This window comes from Physeter macrocephalus, chromosome 11 (genome assembly GCF_002837175.3).
Source record: "Physeter macrocephalus isolate SW-GA chromosome 11, ASM283717v5, whole genome shotgun sequence".
In the NCBI taxonomy this organism is placed as follows: Eukaryota; Metazoa; Chordata; class Mammalia; order Artiodactyla; family Physeteridae; genus Physeter; species Physeter macrocephalus.
This window is the reverse complement of record NC_041224.1, coordinates 51,986,802-52,008,111: the sequence shown is the minus strand read 5'-3', so window position 1 is coordinate 52,008,111 and position 21,310 is coordinate 51,986,802. Positions and strand designations below refer to the sequence as shown.

Here is a 21,310-nt window from a genome sequence, read left to right as displayed (position 1 = left end):
GGTTCATTTGGTATGGTAAATTACATGGGAAGTATTGTCAAATGAGTAATAAATCTTCTTAGGTTATATTGCATGGTATATGTTACCAATACAGATATTCTAGAAATTATATGGACTTCATAAAGATCTGATATGTCCTGGTAATAAAATGTTATCAGTCATAATTCTAGTTATTATCTTAAAGCGTTGTGTGTCACAACAGTAACCAAGTTACTTTGTCAATTGCATTGTAATCAGATTTTATTTTAAACGTGCCTTTTTTTTTAACATCTTAAAAAAAATAAAATACTCTGATAATCCTATATAGAGTATATACGTTACTTTTATTAACAATACACATAATACTATCACATTTTGTAAATTGGTAAAATAGAAGAAAACCTGATAATGTAATACAAAAATGAAGTAATTCTAGGCTTTAAAATACAGAGGAAAGCACTGCCTGAATATTTCTGGTTAACTAGCTTGGATTTGAATTATTTAAAGTCTTTGGACCTTAGTTTTCTTTTCTTATAAAGTGATACAGAAGCAGTGAGACGAGAGGATTTCTAAGGAATTTTATAAATTGAAAGATGAACTTTACTCCTACTTAACAAACATCAATCTCACCTACAAGTAACTTTCTTACCCACCCAGAGAGGCAGAGCTGTTTAGAGTGTGAAGTTAAAAGTCAGGCTGGAGCTGTTTACAAGCTGTGTGGTCTTGAGCAAGTTACTCAGGGCTTTTAAGGCTGTTCTCTCAGATGTAAAGCGGGAAGTTGTGAAAATTAAATGCGATAATGAACGTAAAATGCTTAGTATAATGCAGGGCACATGAACAGCCCCTAAATCTATCCCGGTTTCTGTATCTATCTCCTTTTCCTGCCTCTTATTTAAAAGGAAAAGATGGATCTCTCTGCCTGTACTGTGGAATCACTTTTCTTACTCTGTTACCACATTTCTTTCCCCTTCCCGCCTCTAAAAAATTTTTTTAAAAGAAAGTGACAATTTGGAAATTCCCTGGTGGTCCATTGGTTAGGACTCCACGCTTCCATTGCAGGGGGCACGGGTTTGATCCCTGGTCGGGGAACTAAGATCCTACAAGGCACGTGGCACGGCCAAAAAAAAAGAAAAAAAAAGTGACAATTTTTGATGTATGAACTACCTTTTAAAAATATCTAGATTAGGTGAATTTTTACTAAGTGTAGCCTTCTGTGGAAAAAAAATTCCCACCATAGTCTTAGTCAAAGAGAAAAGTGAATGGACAAACTTATTTTATTTCTTTAATATGGCTTTAGTACTTATCTTGAACTGTATCTCCTTCTCAACTACTCTCACTTCTAATCCCTAAATGTAAAGTAAAAAAGCAAACTAATAAAAGCCAAACTTAAACACTTTGGTTTCGAATATACTCCAGAGAGTTGTCAATAATTTAAAACCAAGAGGTAGAGGAAACAGTCAAGACATGGATATAAAAGTTGATATGGGAAAGGGATGATCAAGGGGGAGTCACGATGGGGAAAGAACTAGGCAGATGTCGTTATTTAACCAAAGATCTAGAAGCTAGGTGATCTAGACAGAAGCCATGGAATCAGTAGTTTATTTTACTCAAGAGCAAGCAGGGGGGCTTCCCTGGTGGCGCAGTGGTTGGAAGTCTGCTTGCCAGTGCAGAGAACGCGGGTTAAATCCCTGGTCTGGGAGGGTCCCACGTGCCGCAAAGCGACTGGACTGGACACGTGTGCCACAACTGCTGGGCCTGTGCTCTAGAGCCCTTAGGCCACAATTGCTGAGCCTGTGGGCCACGGCTACTGAGGCTCGCATGCCTGGAGCCTGTGCTCTGCGGTTGGAGAGGCCACCGTGGTGAGGGGCCCGCGTGCCGCGGCGAGGGCTGGCCCCTGCTTGCCGCAGCTGTAAAGTGCCCGCGTGCAGCAGCGGGGACCCAACGCAGCCAAAAATAAACAAATAAATTTAAATTTTTATTTTTTAAAAAAAGAGCAAGCAGGAAGTATTAGAGAAGCAGAGGAGGATCATTAAAATAAAAAGGAACAACTAGATCTTGGATATAGAGTTATATATATATAAGAATCCCGAAGCAGAACAGACCAAAATGGGTCTGTTTCTAGGAAAGTGGGGATTTATTTACAGCCCATTTTTATACTTTCAAATTTCCTGTCTGGTTAAAAAGTCATCTTACTATTTAGAACCACAAGAATGGCCCTGAAAGCATGTGCACTCTCACTAGCATATCCTCCTGCTACTTTCAGATCCTAATCTTAGTTATGCTGATGAAAAGCACAGATCTTCGTAGGATCATGTACTCAATGTGGATTTGCCAAAATGATCTGCCCAATTTAACTGTACGAGATTAGATGGAATTACATGGAGCAAGGTAACATACGAGATAGAAGTTAGGGTTATATGTATTTTTGCCAATGGACAGGTGAGGGAAGAATAGTTTAATCAAGGGTTCACGGAGAGTGCTATTACAACTAATAACTAACAAGAGCTGGACTTGATTGCTTTGCTAGTAATGTAAGAGGTACTTGTCCAGAGTTTAGGAATGATAAACCACAAAACTAGAAATAAGAGGAGTTTCCAAAAACAGGAAGTCAACTAGTATCTGTTGTCAGAGAAAATGTCATGAGAGGCTGTGCAATCAAAACCATAGATCCATACACAGTTGAGAAGTGTGAAGTTGACTGGTAAATTATTATAATAATCAAGAATAGGAAAAAAGTATAATAGGGAAAAATCAATTTAATTCACACATCCTCTGTGACTCTGCGATGACAGAAGGCCTAATTAAAAAGTCTATGGAGGGGAGAAGACTGTCAAAACAGCACACAGATCACACACCCCAGCCCCAGAAGATGGGGAACTGCCTCAAGCCCCCCACTTCGGATGACATCTCCCTGCTTCACGAGTCTCAGTCCGACTGGGCTAGCTTTGGCGAGGGGACGGAGCAGGATAAGGAGCTGCCACCGCCATATCAGGAACAAGTTCCAGTTCCGGTCTAACATCCAACACCTAGCCAGACTCACCTAGCAACTCAGCTGACTGAAGAGGAACAAATTAGGATAGCTCAAAGAATAGGCCTTATACAGCATCTGCCTAAAGGAGTTTATGAACCTGGAAGAGAGGGATCAGAAAAAAAGATCCAGGAGTGTGTGATCTGTATGATGGACTTTGTTCATGGGGACCCAATTCGATTTCTCCCGTGCATGCACATCTATCATCTGGACTGTATAGACGACTGGTTGATGAGATCCTTCACATGCAGCCAGTTGATGCAGCACTGCTTTCGTCCTACGAGACTAATTGAGCCAGGGTCTCTCATCTGACTTCAAGTGAACCATCATTTTTGGTGGTTTTGAACTTTTGTCACTGAGCCCAAAGAGCCAGGGATTAGGGATTAAGATCATGCACAAAACTTTCCTAAATATTCCTGAATGGCTGCAGATGTTGGGGAAAAGTATGTGATATTTTAGAAACTTAGGGGGAAAAGTAGGAAGGTATTTTTATGTAAAGCCTTGACCCAGTGTTCAAAAATATAATTGTATTTAGATCTTGTTATTGCTCCAATACATAGGAATTGTGTAAAGTGTTAAAGCAGCTGTATAAGTTTAAATTGTGTATGTCAAAGATTAGGAAAAAGATAGTGGTTGTTTTTCCTAAATGAATACTTTCTTCTTCCCCCCACCCAAATTCTTTTCTCAAGTTGCTGGCATTTGGGTCAAGGTTTTATTAAAAGCTACATTTTTATAACACTGGCACAAAAAAAGTAGTTTTAAGCTTGTTTGTACAGTTCTTTTTTTCCATTGGAAATGGAATTCATTGCCTTAGGTCTTTTTAAATAGTGTATTATTATCGTTGGGGCTGGCTCTATGCTTGAAAACCAGTTTATTTATAACCTGTTATAAGTGCTATATCTGTTTGCAGTTAGGAAATGCAGAATTCAAAGTGATCTCCTAGTGTGTAAGCAAGCTGAGATGCACTATCCCTTTTCTATAAAAAAATGAGTTAATGTGTCAAGAAACCAACTCTAGTAAAGTGGGATTTAATATTACCCTTTCTTATGTGTTTCACCTAATTATTTTGGTTGTTAATATGGTGATAACTAAAAGTCAAGGTAAATTTTAAACATTAAGAATTCTGATTTATTGAGCTTGAATTATGCCACCATGCTTATGTAAAAATGAAAGTGGCACCATGGTTAAACTGAGAAAAGTTTCTCAGTTGTAACAATTTTTTTTTTTTTTTTGTGGTATGCAGGCCTCCCTCTGTTGTGGCCTCTCCCGTTGCGGAGCACAGGCTCCGGACGCGCAGGCTCAGCGGCCATGGCTCACGGGCCCAGCCGCTCCGCGGCATGTGGAATCCTCCCAGACCGGGGCGCGAACCCGGTTCCCCTGCATCGGCAGGCGGACACGCAACCACTGTGCCACCAGGGAAGCCCTTCAGTTGTAACAATTTTGATTTATTCTTTCCTGTGACCTCCTTCCCCGTATTGTAGTGCTGAGGTTATTGAAGTTATGTAAAACACATCTCTGTTTCTGTTTCTTGGAAGGACAGTCCTGCTAGTTGACTGACAATTCTAAGCAGGGAGAATTAAGATAAATGTGTTTCATGTTTTGCACACAAATGCAGAATTTGTATAACCTGACTTCATAGTTGTGATCTCAAAAAAGAAGGAATTTCTCTTTTATCTTTTTCTTGCAGTTAATATAAGCACACTGAATCTCTAAGCTTCTGAAGTGTTAGAAGTAGAGATGGTCTAGTAAAGATGTAGTTGTAATGTTTTATCCATTTAGCATGTGTTTATTTTTCTTAATGTACTCAAAGGTGACATATTTGTTCAACTCAGTGATATTACAGCTAAAAAATCATTCATTAGGGCCTCCCTGGTGGCGCGGTGGTTGAGGGTCCGCCTGCCGATGCGGGGTGCATGGGTTCGTGTCCCGGTCCGGGAGGATCCCGCGTGCAGCGGGGCGGCTGGGCCCGTGGGCCATGGCCGCTGGGCCTGCGCGTCCGGAGCCTGTGCTCCGCAGCGGGAGAGGCCGCAGCGGTGAGAGGCCCGCGTACAGCAAAAAAAAAACAAAACAAAACAAAAAAATCATTCATTAGCAAAAGGAGAAGCAATCTCAACCCAACAAATCAGAAATGTTTCTTATTATTTTATATTGAGTTGAATATTTGACTTTAACACTTTCCTCATAAAAAACAAGTCTCTTGAAGGGTTCTTCATAACTGCATTATAGAAGAATTTAGTATGTCATAAGCACTTAAAGATTTGACATTCAACTGTAGCAGTATCTATATTGGTTAATTTTCTTATAAGCCCCACGATGAGTTTGAGAAAAATTGAAAGAAATTAGATTATCAGGTTCTGTTAAATTGTTACATGTATCTTGCTTAAGTTTTTATTCATTAATTTATATCCAATTACATAAAGCAAATTTGGAGGAAACACCTGAAGTTGTGCAATATTTTCAGAGATATTACTTTTTTTAATCTTTGTGTTTTCTACTTAAACATGATGTCTGTCATCAAGTATTATAGTCACTTTCTTTTTTCTAGATTGTTAAATTGATAAATGAACTTTTTTTTTTTAAATCATCTTCTATGTTGCTGTTAGTCTTTATTACAAGGCTTCTTTCACAGAAGTTTGGCAGTAATATTGAAGGAACCAGGACTGAGCTGAATGCTTTTTTTTTAAAGGTACTTTGTATTCTTTAATTTTGATCTCCACATACCATGTTAAGAACCATCAATTCTGGCTTTTACCAAGTTAAATAAAGTTATAATACAGTTGCAAAAAAAAAAAAAAAGTCTATGGAGGGCTTCCCTGGTGGCGCATTGGTTAAGAATCTGCCTGCCAATGCAGGGGACATGGGTTCAAAGGTCTTGTCCGGGAAGATCCCACAGGCTGCGAAGCAACTAAGCCCGTGCGCCACAACTACTGAGCCTGCGCTCTAGAGCCCACGAGCCACAATTACTGAGCCCACGTGCCACAACTACTGAAGCCCGTGCGCCTAGAGCCCATGCTCCGCAACAAGAGAAGCCACCACAATGAGAAGCCCTCACACAGCAAGGAAGAGTAGCCCCTGCTCGCCGCAACTAAAGAAAGCCTGTGCACAGCAACGATGACTCAACACAACCAACAATAAATAAAAATAAAATTAATTTTTAAAAAAAGTCTATGGAAATGGAATCATAAAGCTAGTAAAGAGACAATACTTTGTCCAGTTTTAGAAATATGGTTTGAGACAGTTACCAAAAAGTTCAACCGAACAGGAGAATTTGCCCCTGCCTCTATCCAAAGTCTAGAGACAGGAGTTAGAACAGAGATATAATACTAGAGAATGTTAAAGGAGACACATACCTTCCCTTTGGTCAAACAAAAGTCCATGGCTCATACATCTCTAGAGTTCCAAAAGACTTTAGATGACAAAAATATTTTACACACAAGGTAGAATTTAGTAAATTGCTAAGGAAATTGGTACAACCTATAAAGAAACTAGAGATTCCCTCTCCTAGGTAATCCTTTTTGTCCCAACACAGACTTCTTCCTTGTTGGTCTTGGTCCTGAGATAATAACGGCATATGATACGATATGGGTACCAAAAAGTAAAAGAAAAGGATAAAGATCCTTTCTGCAAATCACAGTAAAAATAAGCCCCACTAATAGAATAATACACTTATAGATACTTTTGACTGATTGCCAACTTATTATAGACTGGCAGTTTATTATTATTATAGGTCCCTAGTTATAGACACCATTTATCTGTAGTAGAAAATATTCTATATTTTTTGTTGAAAGTATATCTAGAGGGACTTCCCTGGTAGTCCAGTCATAAAGAATCCGCCTTCCAAGGCAGGGGACGTGGGTTCAATCCCTGGTCAGGGAACTAAGATCTCACGTGCCGCGGGGCAACTAAAGCCCACGCGCCTCAACTAGAGAGCCCACATACTGAAACTACAGAGCCCACGTGCTCTGGAGCCCGTGCGCCACAACAAAGAGCCCAAGTGCTCTAGAGCCTGCACGCCACTAGAGAAGAGAAAACCCACATGCTACAACTAGAGAGAAGTGCATGTGCTGCAATGAAGAGCCCACACGCCACAACTAAAGATCCCGTGGGACTTCACTGGTGGTGCAGTGGTTAAGAATCCGCCTGCCAATGCAAGGCACACGGGTTCAGTCCCTGGTCCAGAAGATCCCACATGCCTCAGAGCAACTAAGCCTGCGTGCCACAACTACTGAGCCTGCGCTCTAGAGCCCACAAGCCACAACAACTGAGCTCGCGTGCCACACTGAAGCCTGTGCACCTAGAGCCCGTGCTCCGCAACTAGAGAAGCCACCACAATGAGGAGTCCACACACCGCAACGAAGAGTAGCCCCTGCTCGCCACAGCTAGAGAAAACCCGAGCACAGCAATGAAGACTCAACACAGCCAAAAACAAATAAATTTATTTAAAAAAAAAAAAAAAAGATCCTGCATGCCTCATCAAAGATTCAAGTGCCACAACTAAGACCTGCACAGCCATAAAAATAAATAAAATAAATATTTTTTTTAAAAAAGAAAGTGTATCTAGAATTCCATGGAATGAACTGTGTTTATACTCTAGTTGTTCCAAAGAGTTCACAGGGGCAGGAAGATGCAAAATAAAATGATCATTAAATATGAATGCATAAAATGGCCCTAAAAATCTCAGGGTCCTTCAAAAGTGAAATGTTAGAAGTCCTTATGAAGATCTAATGCAGCAGTAAAAGTAGGCATATCTTGTTGGAAAAAGCAGTTTTCTAGTTTTTCCTTACTTATATCCTTACAGATTCCCTAGGGCTCAAGTTTATAAAGAACTACAGAAACTCTAACGACCCGGCAATTAGCGGTACAGAATAATAGTTTTAATGCTGAACAGGTTTAATAGAACAAGGGCACAATCTTCCATCTTATTTCCTTATCAAGCAAATGGAGGAACCCCTTCCTTAAATTTTAGTAAGTATTCTTTTAAGGCTTCCAGTTTTACACCAACAACTGAAGAAGTGCTATAGATTTTGTGGTAAGTCGGTTATCAGTCACTGGGTCAATTAGGAGGGAAAGTGTCTCTGACTCTTATAAAGAATGTACTCATTGGGTACTTTGCCAGAGTAAAGCAGTGTCTAATTTAAAGACCCTCAGAACTGGAAAGAAAGTTCAACAGGAATATAGGAAATAGAACTGAGAGAATTATGAGGCAGATACAAATAGCCCAAAGACCCAAAAGATTCCTGGAAAACACAGGATTTATGTCTAAAAAGGACTTACTTCACCAAATGTAACACAAGGTCCTTGATTAGATCCTAGTTTGAACAAACCATCCATAAAACCATTTGGGGGACAAATGGGAAATTTGAATATGGACTGGGTATGAGATGATATTAAAAATTATAGATAACTTTGTGAGATGCAATAATGGTACTGTGATTTGAAAGGGAAATGTTCTTGTTTAGAGATACTTTTTTTTTTTTTTTTTTTTTGCGGTACGCAGGCCTCTCACTGTTGTGGCCTCTCCCATTGGGGAGCACAGGCTGGCTCAGCAGCCATGGCTCACGGGCCCAACCACTCCGCAGCATGTGGGATCTTCCTGGACCAGGGCATGAACCCATATCCCCTGCATCAGCAGGCGGACTCTCAACCACTGCACCACCAGGGAAGCCCGAGATACATATTTAAGTATAAGCAAAAATATAAAAATAGATAAAAAAATACAATGTCAAAATTGTTAAAAGTAGGTGATGAGTATAATAGGAACACATTAAATTAGTCTCATCATTTTTCTGTAAGTTTCCAATTTTTCATAATAAAAAGTAAAAAACAGTGCTACTGTTTCAGTTTGGTGGTCACTATAGAAAATAATACCATTTCCCCCTAGTGACTGGCCACCAGGATAGTTGTTTCCATTTATCCCTTCTATAAAAATAGTACTACCAGGAATTCCCTGGTGGTCCAGTGGTTAGGACTCATTGATTTCACTGCCGAGGGCCCAGGTTCGATCCCTGGTTGGGATACTAAGATCCTACAAGCCACGTGGCACGGACAAAAAAAAAAAAAAAAAAAAAAAAAAAAAAACAGGACTACCTTGTAAAGAATGGTGTTGTTGTTTTTTTTTCTAGGAAAATATTTATAAGTTTGGACAATATCATCATGTACATAATATCATGCCCCTAAATTCCTTTGCTCTTCTAATCTTTGATGTACCTACTTAATGAAGTCCCAAATCTAGGATAACTAACTACCTTCACCAGGCCTACACTCTGATGAATACTCCCGCAGAAAAATGACACAAGTGGTATATTCATGTAATAATTACCAGCCTTAACACTGCCTAGTGATTCTTAATTTCTCTAGTTAGTCCTTTCTCCCACATGCTGTGAAGACTACTTCAAATTTTCTTTCTTCAAATCTGCAACCAAACCTTCCTACCCCTCCTCAGTCTCAGTAAATGATCTTGCCTTCCACATTACAGAAAACAGAAACACTGAAACAATAACTTTCTCTATTTCCTGCCATCAAATCTATAAACTTACCTGTAGCTCTACTCATAGTCTATTCTTTCCCTCCTTTACAATGGAGAGATCTCTTTTTAAACCAAAGGTCAATCCCTTTTACCTGTGAAAATGTCTGTCCTTTCTCAACTTCTTGGAGGCTAACATTATCTCCTCTCCTGAATTTTCAACATTTCTCTCTATTGAGTCCTTCAATATTTTAACATTGTCAAGTCTCTCATATTAAACAAAAACAACCTTCCCTGGATTCCACACTCTAATATAGCTATGAGCCATTATGTCTGTGCCTCCTCACAGACAAACTGTTGTTTGTCTGTCAAAAGTTGCCTATAATCTGTTTCTAGTATCTGAGACCCCAATCATTTCCTAACCAATTCAATGACTTTTTTTTTTCTGCTTCCACCATTCTCTAAAAGATATCAATGAAATCCATATCCCTAATGAACACTCTCCCCCCAAGTGTTCTTATCTTACTCATCTTTTCAATAGCATTTAACAATCGAGATCTCCATTCTTCTTTTTTTTTTTTTTTGCGGTACGTGGGCCTCTCACTGTTGTAGCCTCTCCCGTTGTGGAGCACAGGCTCCAGACGCACAGGTTCAGCGGCCATGGCTCACGGGCCCAGCTGCTCTGCGGCATGTGGGATCTTCCCAGACCAGGGCATGAACCCATGTCCCCTGCATCAGCAGGCGGACTCTCAACCACTGCGCCACCAGGGAAGCCCTCCATTCTTCTTGAAACACTCTCTCCTTGTTGGTTTACATGATACCATATTCTTTAGATTTTCCTTTTGTTCTTTTCTTTCTGTCTCCTTTGCCAGTTTATACTCCACTAGTTGATCCTTAAATGTTGGCACTCCTCAAATCTCTGTCCTAGGCCTTCTCTTTTCTTCCAATTCCACATTTTTCTTGTAAATCTCATACTCTCCCTCTCCCTACCTGTACACAAAACTTATTCCAGTCCTGAACCATTTAACCAACATTTCCACTTGGAAGGATGCCTGAGAAGCAGCTCTAACAGTTCTAAAAGTTCACATCTTTTTTCTGTTCCAGTGTTCTGCGTTTCGATAGAGAGCATCATCATTCATCCAGTTGTTCATGCTTAGAACCCAGAAATCATTCTTTTTTTAAATTAAAGAATAATAGATTTACAATACTGTATTAGTTTCAGATGTACAGCAAAGTGACTCAGTTACACAAATTTTTTCAGATTCTTTTCCATTATAGGCTATGATAAGATATTGAATATAGTTCCCTGCTATACAGTAAATCCTTGTTGTTTTTCTATTTTACATATAGTACTGTGTATCTGTTAATCCCATACTCCTAATTTATCTCTCCTCCCCACTTTCCCCTTTGGTGACCATAAGTTTGTTTTCTATGTCTGTGAGGCTGTTTCTGTTTTGTAAATAAACTCATTTGTGTTATTTTTTAGATTCCACATATAACTGATATACAGTATTTGTCTTTCTCTGTCTAACTTATTTCACTCAGCATGATAATCTCTAGGTCCATCCATGTTGCTTCAAATGGCAATATTTCATTCTTTTTTATGGTTAACATTCCATTGTATATATACACGACATCTTCCTTATCCATTCATCTGTTGATGGACACTTAGGCTGCTTCCATGTCTTGGCTATTGTAAACAGTGCTGCTATGAACATAGGGGTGCATGGACCTTTTTGAATTAGTTTTTGTCTTTTCTGGATATATGCCCAGGAGAGGAATTGCTGGATCATATGGTAGTTCTATTTTTAGTTTTTTAAGGAACCTCCATACTGTTTTCCATAGTGGCTAAACCAATTAACATTCCCACCAACAGTGGGAATATTAATATTCCCACATATTAATATTTCTCCACACCCTCTCCAGCATTTATTATTTGTAGACGTTTTGATGATGGCCATTCTGACCAGTATGAGGTGATATCTCATTGTGGTTTTCATTTGCATTTCTCTAATAATTAGCAGTGTTGAGCATCTTTTCATGTGCCTGTTGGCCAGCTGTATGTCTTTTTGGAGAAATGTTTATTTAGGTCTTCTGCCCATTTTTTGACTCGGTTGTTTGTTTGTTTGTTTTGACTCGGTTGTTTTTTTTTTGATATTAAGTTGTATGAGCTCTTTGTATATTTTGGAAATTAACCCTTTATTCATCACATCATTTGCAAATATTTTCTTCCATTCATGGGTTGCCTTTTTGTTGATGATTTCCTACACTGTGCAAAAGCTTTTAAATTTGTTTAGGTTCCATTTGTTTATTTTTACTTTTATTTATTTTGCCCTGGGAGACTGATCTAAGAAAATATTGCTGTGATTTATGTCAAAGAATGTTTCCCCCTTTGTTTTATTCTATGTAATGGTGGCCTCGCAGAATGAATTTGGTAGTGTTCCCTCCTCTTCTATCTTCTGGAATAGTTTGAGAAGGATGAGTTCTTTGTATGTTTGGTAGAATTCCCCAGTAAAGCCATCTGGTCCTGGACTTTTGTTTGCAGGGAGTTTTTTTGTTTTTTGGGTGTTTTTTGTTTTGTTTTGTTTTTTACAGATTCTATTTTATTTCTAGTGATCAGTCTGTTCAAATTATGTTTCTTCTTGATTCAGTTTTGGCAAGCTGTATGTTTATAGAAACTGTCCATTTTTTGTAGGTTGTCCCAATTTGTTGGCATAGGAGTTTTATGGTGTCATGTCTTATATTAAGTCTTTAAGGCATTTTGAGTTTATTTTTGTGCATGGTGTGAGGGAATGTTCTAACTTCATTGATTTACATGCAGCTGTCCAGCTTTCCCAACACCACTTGCTAAAGAGACTGTCTTTTGTATATTCTTGCCTCCTTTGTCAAAGAGTAATTGACCATAGGTGTGTGGGTTTACTCCAGGGTTCTTTATTCTGGTCCCTTGATCCATATGTGTTTTTGTGCCAATACCATGCTGTTCTGATTACTGTAGCTTTGCAGTATTGTCTGAGTCTGGGAAGATTATGCCTACAGCTTTGTTCTTTTTCCTCAGGATTGTTTTGGCAATTCTGAGTCTCTTGTGGTTCCTCATAAATTTTAGGATCATTCTAATTCTGTGTAAAATGTCACAGGTAATTTGAAAGGGACTGAATTAAATCTGTAGATTGCTTTGGGTAGTATGACCATTTTAACAATATTAATTCTTCCAATCCAAGACCACAGGGTATCTTTCCATTTCTTTGAATCTTCTTCAGTTTCCTTTATCAATGTTGTATAGTTCTCAGTGTATAGGTCTTTCACCTTCTTGGTTAGGTTTATTTTTAGGTGTTTTTTTTTTTTGGATGTGATTTTAAACACTTTTTTTTTTTACTTTCCTTTTCTGATATTTGTTAGTATAAAGAAATGCAACAGATTTCTGTATACTAATCCTGCTACCTTACTGAATTCATTTATTAGTTCTAACAGTTTTTGTGCAGGGGCTTTAGGGTTTTCTGTATAGAGTCTTGCATAGAAAGACAATTTTACCTCTTCCCTTCCAATCTGGACACATTTTATTTATTTTTCTTATCTAATTGCTGTGGCTAGAACTTTCAATACTATGTTGAATAGAAGTGGTGAGAGTGGGCATTCTTGTTGCTGAATTTAGCAAGAAGGCTTTCAGCTTTTCACCATTGAGTATTATATTGGCTATGGGTTTGTCATAAATGGCTTTTATTATTTTTTAAAATTATTTATTTATTTATTTGGCTGTGTCGGGTCTTGGTTGTGGCATGCGGGACCTTAGTTGCGGCATGCAGGATCTTTCGTTGCAGTGCATTGGCTTCTCTCTAGTTGTGGCATACAGGCTCTAAAGCACAGGGGCTCAGTAGTTGTGGCACGCAGGCTTAGTTGCCCTGCAGCATGTGGGATCTCAGTTCCCCAACCAGGGATTGAATCTGCATCCCATGCATCGGAAGGCAGATTCTTAACCACTGGACCACCAGGGAAGTCGCATAAATGGCTTTTATTGTTGAGATGTGTTCCCTCTGTACCCATTTTGGTGAGAGTTTTTATCATGAATCGATGTTGAATTTTATCAAATGCTTTTTCTGCATCTATTGAGAAGATCATTTGGTTTTTGTCTTTTCTTTTGTTGATTTGGTGCATCACATTAATTGATTTACATGTGTTTGAAACATCCTTGTAACCCTGGAATGAATCCAACTTGATCATGGTGTATGATCCTTTTCACGTATTGTTGGATTCAGTTTGCTAATACTTCGTTGAGGATTTTTGCAACTATATTCATCAAAGATATTGGCCTGTAATTTCTTTTGTGGTGTCTTTGTGTGATTTTTGGTATCAGGGTGATGGTGGCTTCACAGAATGACTTCGGTAGTGTTCCCTCCTCTTCAATCTTTTGGAATAGTTGGAGAAGGATAAGTTCTTTGTATGTTTGTTAGAATTCCCCAGTAAAGCCATCTGGTTCTGGACTTTTGTTTGTAGGGGGTTTCTTGGGCTTTGTTTTTTCGTTTTTTTTTTTTTGTTTTTTTTTTTACTATTTTTTTTTCTATTTCACTTCTAGTGATCAGTCTGTCCAAATTATTTGTATGTTTGTTAGAATTCCCCAGTAAAGCCATCTGGTTCTGGACTTTTGTTTGTAGGGGGTTTCTTGGGCTTTGTTTTTTCGTTTTTTTTTTTTTTGTTTTTTTTTTTACTATTTTTTTTTCTATTTCACTTCTAGTGATCAGTCTGTCCAAATTATCTTTCTTTAAAAATTAATTAATTTATTTTTGGCTGCCCTGGGTCTTCATTGCTATATGCAGGCTTTCTTTAGTTGCGTCAAGCAGGGGCTACTCTTCGTTGCGGTGCATGGGCCTCTCATCACTGTGGCTTCTCTTGTTGTGGAGCACGGGCTCTAGGTGTACGGGCTTCAGTAGCTGTGGCACACTGGCTCAGGAGTTGGGGCACACGGGATATAGAGTGCAGGCTCATCAGTTGTGGCCCACGGGCTTAGTTGCTCTGCGGCATGTGGGGTCTTCCCAGAGCAGGGCTCGAACCCGTGTCCCCTACATTGGCAGGCAGATTCTTAACCACTGCACCACCAGGGAAGCCCCAAATTATTTTGACTCAGCTTTGGCAAGCTGTATGTTTATAGAAACTTGTCCATTTTTTTCTAGGTTGTCCCAATTTGTTGGCATATAACTATTCATAGTATTTCTTATGATTTTTTTGTATTTCTGCAGAATTGGTTATTAATTCTCCTCTTTCATTTCTTATTTTGTTTACTTGGGTCTTCTCTCTTTTCTTCTTGGAGAGCCTGGCTAGAAGTTTGTCGATTTTGTTTGTCCTTTCAAAAAACTGGCTCTTGGGGCTTCCGTGGTGGCATGGTGGTTAAGAATCCGCCTGCCAATGCAGGGGACACAGGTTTGAGCCCTGGTCCAGGAAGATCCCACATGCCGCAGAGCAACTAAGCCCATGCGCCACAACTACCGAGCCTGTGCTCTACAGCCTGTGAGCCACAATTACTGAGCCTGAGTGCCACAACTACTGAAGCCCATGCGCCTAGAGCCCATGCTCCACAACAAGAGAAGCCACCGTGATGAGAAGCCCGCGCACCGCAACGAAGAGTAGCCCCTGGTTGCTGCAACTAGAGAAAGCCCATGTGCAGCAACAAAGACCCAACACAACTAAAAATAAATAAATTAATTAATTTTTAAAAAAAGAGCTCTTGGTTTTATTGATTTTTTTCTATTTTTAAAAATTTCTATTTTATTTATTTCCTCTCTGACCTCTATTATTTCCTTCCTTCTGCTGACTTTGAGTTTTGTTTGCTCTTCTTTTTCTAATTCTCTTAGGTGGTAGGTTAGATGGCTTGAGAATTTTCTTGTTTTTTTGAGGAAAGCCTGTATTGTTATGAAATTCCCTCTTAGAACTGCTTTTGCTGCATCCCATAGATTTTATAAAGTTGTGTTTTCATTGTCATTTGTCTCAAGGTATTTTCTAATTTCCTCTTTGATTTACTTGTTACCCACTCTTTTTTTAGTAGCATGTTGTTTAGTCTTCATGTAATTGTTTTTCTCTCATTTTTCTTTCTTTGGTTGATTTCTAGTTTCATACCATTGTGGTCAGAAAAGATGCTTGAAATAACTTCTATCCTCTTTCTTATTTTTCACATCTTAATCACCAAATCTGGTTGATTATATCTCCTAAATGTCTATGGAATCTGTCTACTCTCCATTTCTCTACATCTTAGTTGAAGTCATTACAATCTCTTACTTGCCCTCCTACAATAGTCTCCTAATTAAATACACATCCACTCTTGCCCCGAAGTCCAAAGCACCTTAATGTTATACAAGGGGCAGGGAGACACACACCACTAGTGATACACTGTTTAGCTATAGAATAAGGTTTACTGAGAAAAACTTAGAAGTGAGAAATAGCAGAATACACACATTCTCTCGGCTATCATTATCTCACGGAAATGCATACTCAGTCCAGAAACAGACCCAATGCAGAAAGTGCTCCAGGAGAGGCGCACCCTTCCCAACCACACAGGAAGATTGCGAATACCCAGGTGACTAGTAAAGGACTTCCAGGTCAGGGATATGGCCTTGTTAAAAAAAAAAAAAGGGAACGTCTAAAGCTCAATTTTGGGAAGTTGTAAAACAACCACTCATGACAGCCAGAGACGTTGTTTTCTCAATTGAACTATCTTACCCCTGCAGAGAAAAAAAAAAAAAGAGAGAGAGAGAGAGAACAAAAAGAACGACTAGGCCATCAGGAGACCAAGGTCTATTTCTCTCATTCATTCATTCATTTATTTATTTATTTTTGGCTACACAGCATGGCTTGTGCGATCTTAGTTCCCTGACCAGGGACTGAACCCGGGCCCTGGCAGTGAAAGTGCCAAGTCCTAACCACTGGACTGCTAGAGAATTCCCTATTTCTCCTTCTAACTTAGGACTCTATAAGATCTGATATCTATCTCTTGAGCCTTACATCATGCCTCTTATTTTCTATGCTTCAGTCACACAGCCCTTCTTTGAATTCCTTAAAAAGTTAGGTTATTTCCCTCCTCAGGATTTTGCACACATGTTCCATGTGCTTAGTTAACCGCACCACCCCCCTTTTTTTTTCTGACATCTTCAAATAGGTCATAAGTCCTAATAAAAGTACTCACACCATGTTGTATGTACCCTTCACAGAGTGTATCTCAATAGAAATGATACCTACTTGTGTATTTATTTAACATCTGTCCCTTGTCAAACTAGGAGGTCCTTAAATGGCAGGAACTATAGCTGCCTTGCTCAGGCTGCAGTCCTAGTACTTAGCTAAGTACCCAGTCATAATCATGCTCCATAAATATTTGTTGAATGAATGAATAAAATGTGGACTTGAAGAGATCAGGTAAAGCGAGATGACTTAGCAGTATTTATTATGTAGCAATAATTCTGATTTTGGGGTTCTTTGGCCTTAGATTTTTGAGGAGTATGGATAAATCTGGGCCCATACCTAGCACACATCTAGCTTAAATATGGGAACAATATAAACAAACCCTTGCTATAACTAACAGGGGAGCAGGAGAGCTAGGGCTACAGAGTATTCCTTTTTTTTTTTTTTTTTTTTCCGGTACGCGGGCCTCTCACTGTTGTGGCCTCTCCCGTTGCGGAGCACAGGCTCCGGACGCGCAGGCTCAGCGGCCATGGCTCACGGGCCCAGCCGCTCCGCAGCATGTGGGACCTTCCCGGACCGGGGCACAAACCCGTGTCCCCTGCATCAGCAGGCGGACTCTCAACACTGCGCCACCAGGGAAGCCCAAGAGTATTCTTAAATAAGCAAACAAATCATTATTTTACACTACTTTGTGCAATTCACTGATTAAAGTGTTGAAGGAAATACAAAGTCAGATTCCTGACTTCAATAAGCTTACTTTCATTTAGAAAAATGAGACACATTTACATGGAAAGAAAATTGTTAACTAGGTATTCATCAATAAGGGCAAAGTAAGGACAATATGGCCCAAAACAAGTAAAGGAGGAAGGGTAGAGTAGTGATCCAGAGCCTTAGCTGCATATTTAAATCACCTGGAAAACATTTAAAAAATACTGTTGCTCAGGTCCCACCTCTACAGATTCTGATTTAACTGAGTTGGTGCTGGGCTCTGGGCATTGGTATTTTTTTTAATAGCTCCCTAGGCAGCTCTAGCATACAATCTGGGTTGAGAACCACTGATTTAAGGAGAGAAGAAGTAGCTTTACTGAAGAGTTAGTATTTAAAATATTTCTTAAAAGATAGGTGAAATTTGGATAGGCAAAAAGGAGTGAGAATGTTCACATAGGGATTAGGAGTAAGAAACAAAATGGGAAAGCATAAAGTGTATATGGGGATGGAGGACTATTCATGAGTAGACCGATCATTATGGCTGAAGCAAAGTGTTGACACAAGGGGATAGTAGAAAATACCTTGCATTTTTATCCTCTAGGCACTGGGTGTTACTAACATTTTTGCAATATTATTGACCTGATCAGAGCAGTATTCTGCCACAGAAGTCTAGAGATAAGTTGATAAACTCCTGTATTAGGTGGCAGCTGTAAAAATGGAAGCACTGAAGAGATAACAAGAAGGATGAATCAGTAAGATTTTTTTGGCAAAGCCATAAATGACATGATAAAAAGAATTTAAAGTCACACTGATAACTTAATAATAGAAACACTATCATAAAGACAAATCTTGATTCTTTCTCAAAACTCCTTTAGCCCTCAAATGTAAACATCCATCATTAGCAGTCATCCTAGTTCTAACTCTAGGGTTTATCTTTTTTTTCTTAGAAAGAAAATAATAAATACATTTTAATGCAGTAATCTGTGAAAACAGAGTTGAGACCTAAATAAAAACAAAAAACTGATTTTAAGTAACAAATTGCTAATCCATTCCACCCTAAAGAATTAATTATTACCTTCATAATCTGATGGTTAAAGAATATTATGCTAAAATTTTTTATTTTGAAGCAGATCATAAGACATCTCTAAATCAAGCTCCTTTAGTTTAGAATAACAGTAGCTATTTCTATATCATACCTTGTATTTGGTCATGGTGCTAAAATGATTATTCCGAAAGAACACACAAAGTTCTCCTTCCTGAACCGTTGAAGTTAGTTCACATAATCCATGGTATGTCAGTTGAGTGGCTGTGTTATTTAGAAACTGCTCAGCTACAAAGCCTAGGAACCAATGCATAATATTAGATGGAAGAATAATTTCAAAATTTAAAAGTTTTTCTATTTACATTGTGTTCCAAGTATGAAGAAAGGCCAATCAAAATAAGACTCTTCCTACTGTAACATGAAGGCCCTAAATTGGAGATTTTTTTTTCTAATTCTGCAATGGAAGATATGTCTATAGACATTTCCAGGCTAAAGAAACAGTTATCTGAAATTCTTTTTATCAATAAATATATTTACTTATACCACACCAACTTCCGCAAAGGATTTCATGCGCCTTGCAATAAAAGAAACACACACAATAAAACTAAAACCCAATAAAACAATAAGAAGGTAAGGGTTAGCAATTTAAAAAGTGGGTAGGAGCAAAAGTTAACAACTACTTCCCCAATGGATAGGTGTTTAGAAATTAAAAGTAGCCTCAAGAAATTGAGTTGCTTAAGATTTTGACAAAGATCCCAGATAATTTTCAATTCACAAACTGCTCAATTCTTGCCTTAAAACTAAAAGTAAGCATAAGACTGAACAGAAAATAGTGGGGTAACTGATGATATTTTTATCCTAATCTCCTCCAACATATGCTACTCATTATGTAGATATATCAAGTTCAGAAATAGAAATCATCTCTTCTGTTTTCAAACATAATGAAATATAAAGAAACCTTCTGGGGTTTAATTTGAAAGCTATACATACAGTTGATCCTCATTATTCACACGGGTTCATATCCGCTAATTTGCCTACTATCTAAAATTTATAACTCCAAAAATCAATACTTGTTGCACTTTCAGGGTCATTCCTGAATATGTGCAAAGCAGCAAAAAAATTGAGTCACCCAACAGACACGTTCCCCACTGAAGTCAAAATAGGCAACAGTGTGTCACCTTCTTGTTTCAGCTCTTATACTGTGAACAAATGTCATTTTCACATTCTATTTAATGCCACATTTTTCACATTTTGTGAAATTTTTGTTCTTCTTTGGAGTGATTTTTACTGTGTAAAATGGCCCCCAAGCATAATGCTGAAGCTAGTGTTCCTAAGCACACAAAGGTTGTGATGTGCCTTATAGAGACAATGCATATTTTTGCAGCTTCAGCCGGGCATGAGTTACAGAGCTGCTGGACATGAGTTTAATGTTACTGAATCAATAATATATATTAAACAAGGTGTCTCTAAGTGGCATGGACTTATATATACTACCAAATGTAAAACAGATAGCTAGTGGGAAGCAGCCACATAGCACAGGGAGATCAGCTCCGTGCTTTGTGACCACCTAGAGGGATGGGACAGGGAGGGTGGGAGGAGATATGTAGATATAGGTATATGTATAGCTGACTCACTTTGTTATACAGCACAAACTAACACACCATTGTAAAGCAATTATACTCCAATAAAGATGTTTAAAAAAAAATAAGGTGTCTCTCAACAGAAACACACAAAAAACAAGGTTATGTATTGATAAGTTGATGAAAATCTTGTGACCAGGGGCTCACAGGAACCTAATGTTGTGTTTCCCCTATGAGCAGTGGTTTGGTATTCACTAATTCAGTGTTCACAGCAACTTTATGGAACATCACTATCAGTAATAGTGAGAATCAGTTGTATAAATATTTTAAAAGCCTATATTTCTCTCTTTCCTTTTTTCTCTTCCTTCCTCCTTTTGCTCCCTTTCTTTAAAAAGGAACAGGGGGCGGGCTTCCCTGGTGGAGCAGTGGTTTAGAGTCCGCCTGCCGATGCAGGGGACACAGGTTCGTGCCCCGGTCCGGGAAGATCCCACATGCCGTGGAGCGGCTGGGCCCGTGAGCCATGGCCGCTGAGCCTGCGCGTCCAGAGCCTGTGCTCCGCAAAGGGAGAGGCCACAACAGTGAGAGGCCCGCCTACCGCAAAAAAAAAAAAAAAAAAAAAAGGAACAGGGGGGAGGAGAATGCTCTAAAAAGTTTTGTAAGTGAGCAGGGAGGTGCAGATATAGGGAGTAAAGATGAATCTGTGTTAAGAAACTGAAGACTCAACAAAAAATTGAAAATAAACTTGTTAGGGCCAGAAGCAGCTGCATAATATATATTTATTCCACTCCCTCACTTTTAGTGTCAAGCCATAGCACTTCAAGCTGCAAAGTGGTTGTAAAAAGTTACCAATATATCACACTATTCCAAGGAATTGGTAATGTAGGACAGGAAGTACAAAAAGTTATACAGAAGGCCACAGCCAAAGGAAATTTATAGCTCATTTGCAACTTCCTGGTTTTATACATTTAGAAATAAGACCCCTCCTCAATTATTATCATTACTTTGCTAAATACTAAGTTATTGAGTAGAATGTATTAGTTATATACTAAAGCATTTTCTATTATATAGCATTTTAAAAGTAAGCATTATGCCTGTGCTGAGAAGTACCACTGCTGTCTATAATATCCATGTAACTAATCACTTCCTTCAGAAAGATGTTTCCAAATGTCCCTCCCACACCTCATTCATACAACACACTCTCTACAAAACCCTTTCAAAAAGATACAAAAATTCAGTGGAGATATAGCACAATGTTACTTTCATGTATGAAATTCAAAAATTTAACACTAGAAAAGTCTTTCTCAGCTGCTTGTTTCTAGAGAACAGGACATGGATTCAGAGAGAATAAGTGA

General features: G+C 38.7%; 1 protein-coding gene and 1 pseudogene across 5 annotated transcripts in view; one reads left to right on the top strand and one right to left on the bottom strand.

The window, feature by feature from the left end:
• Positions 1 to 21,310, bottom strand: part of MINDY2 (MINDY lysine 48 deubiquitinase 2) — an 82,787-nt gene that overhangs the window by 15,149 nt on the left and 46,328 nt on the right. For 4 of the 5 annotated variants that reach the window (XR_003681761.2, XM_007128498.4, XM_028495271.1 and 1 more), the window contains exon 6: positions 18,533 to 18,675. The exons of the other annotated variant lie outside the window; for it this stretch is intronic. Coding sequence is in view for 3 of the 4 variants with exons in the window: in XM_007128498.4 (XP_007128560.1) it covers positions 18,533 to 18,675 (143 nt within the window). In the remaining variant the exon portion in view is untranslated. The remainder of the gene's footprint in view (positions 1 to 18,532; positions 18,676 to 21,310) is intronic. 5 annotated transcript variants of the gene reach the window in all.
• Positions 2,346 to 3,300, top strand: LOC112066264 (RING finger protein 11-like; annotated as a pseudogene).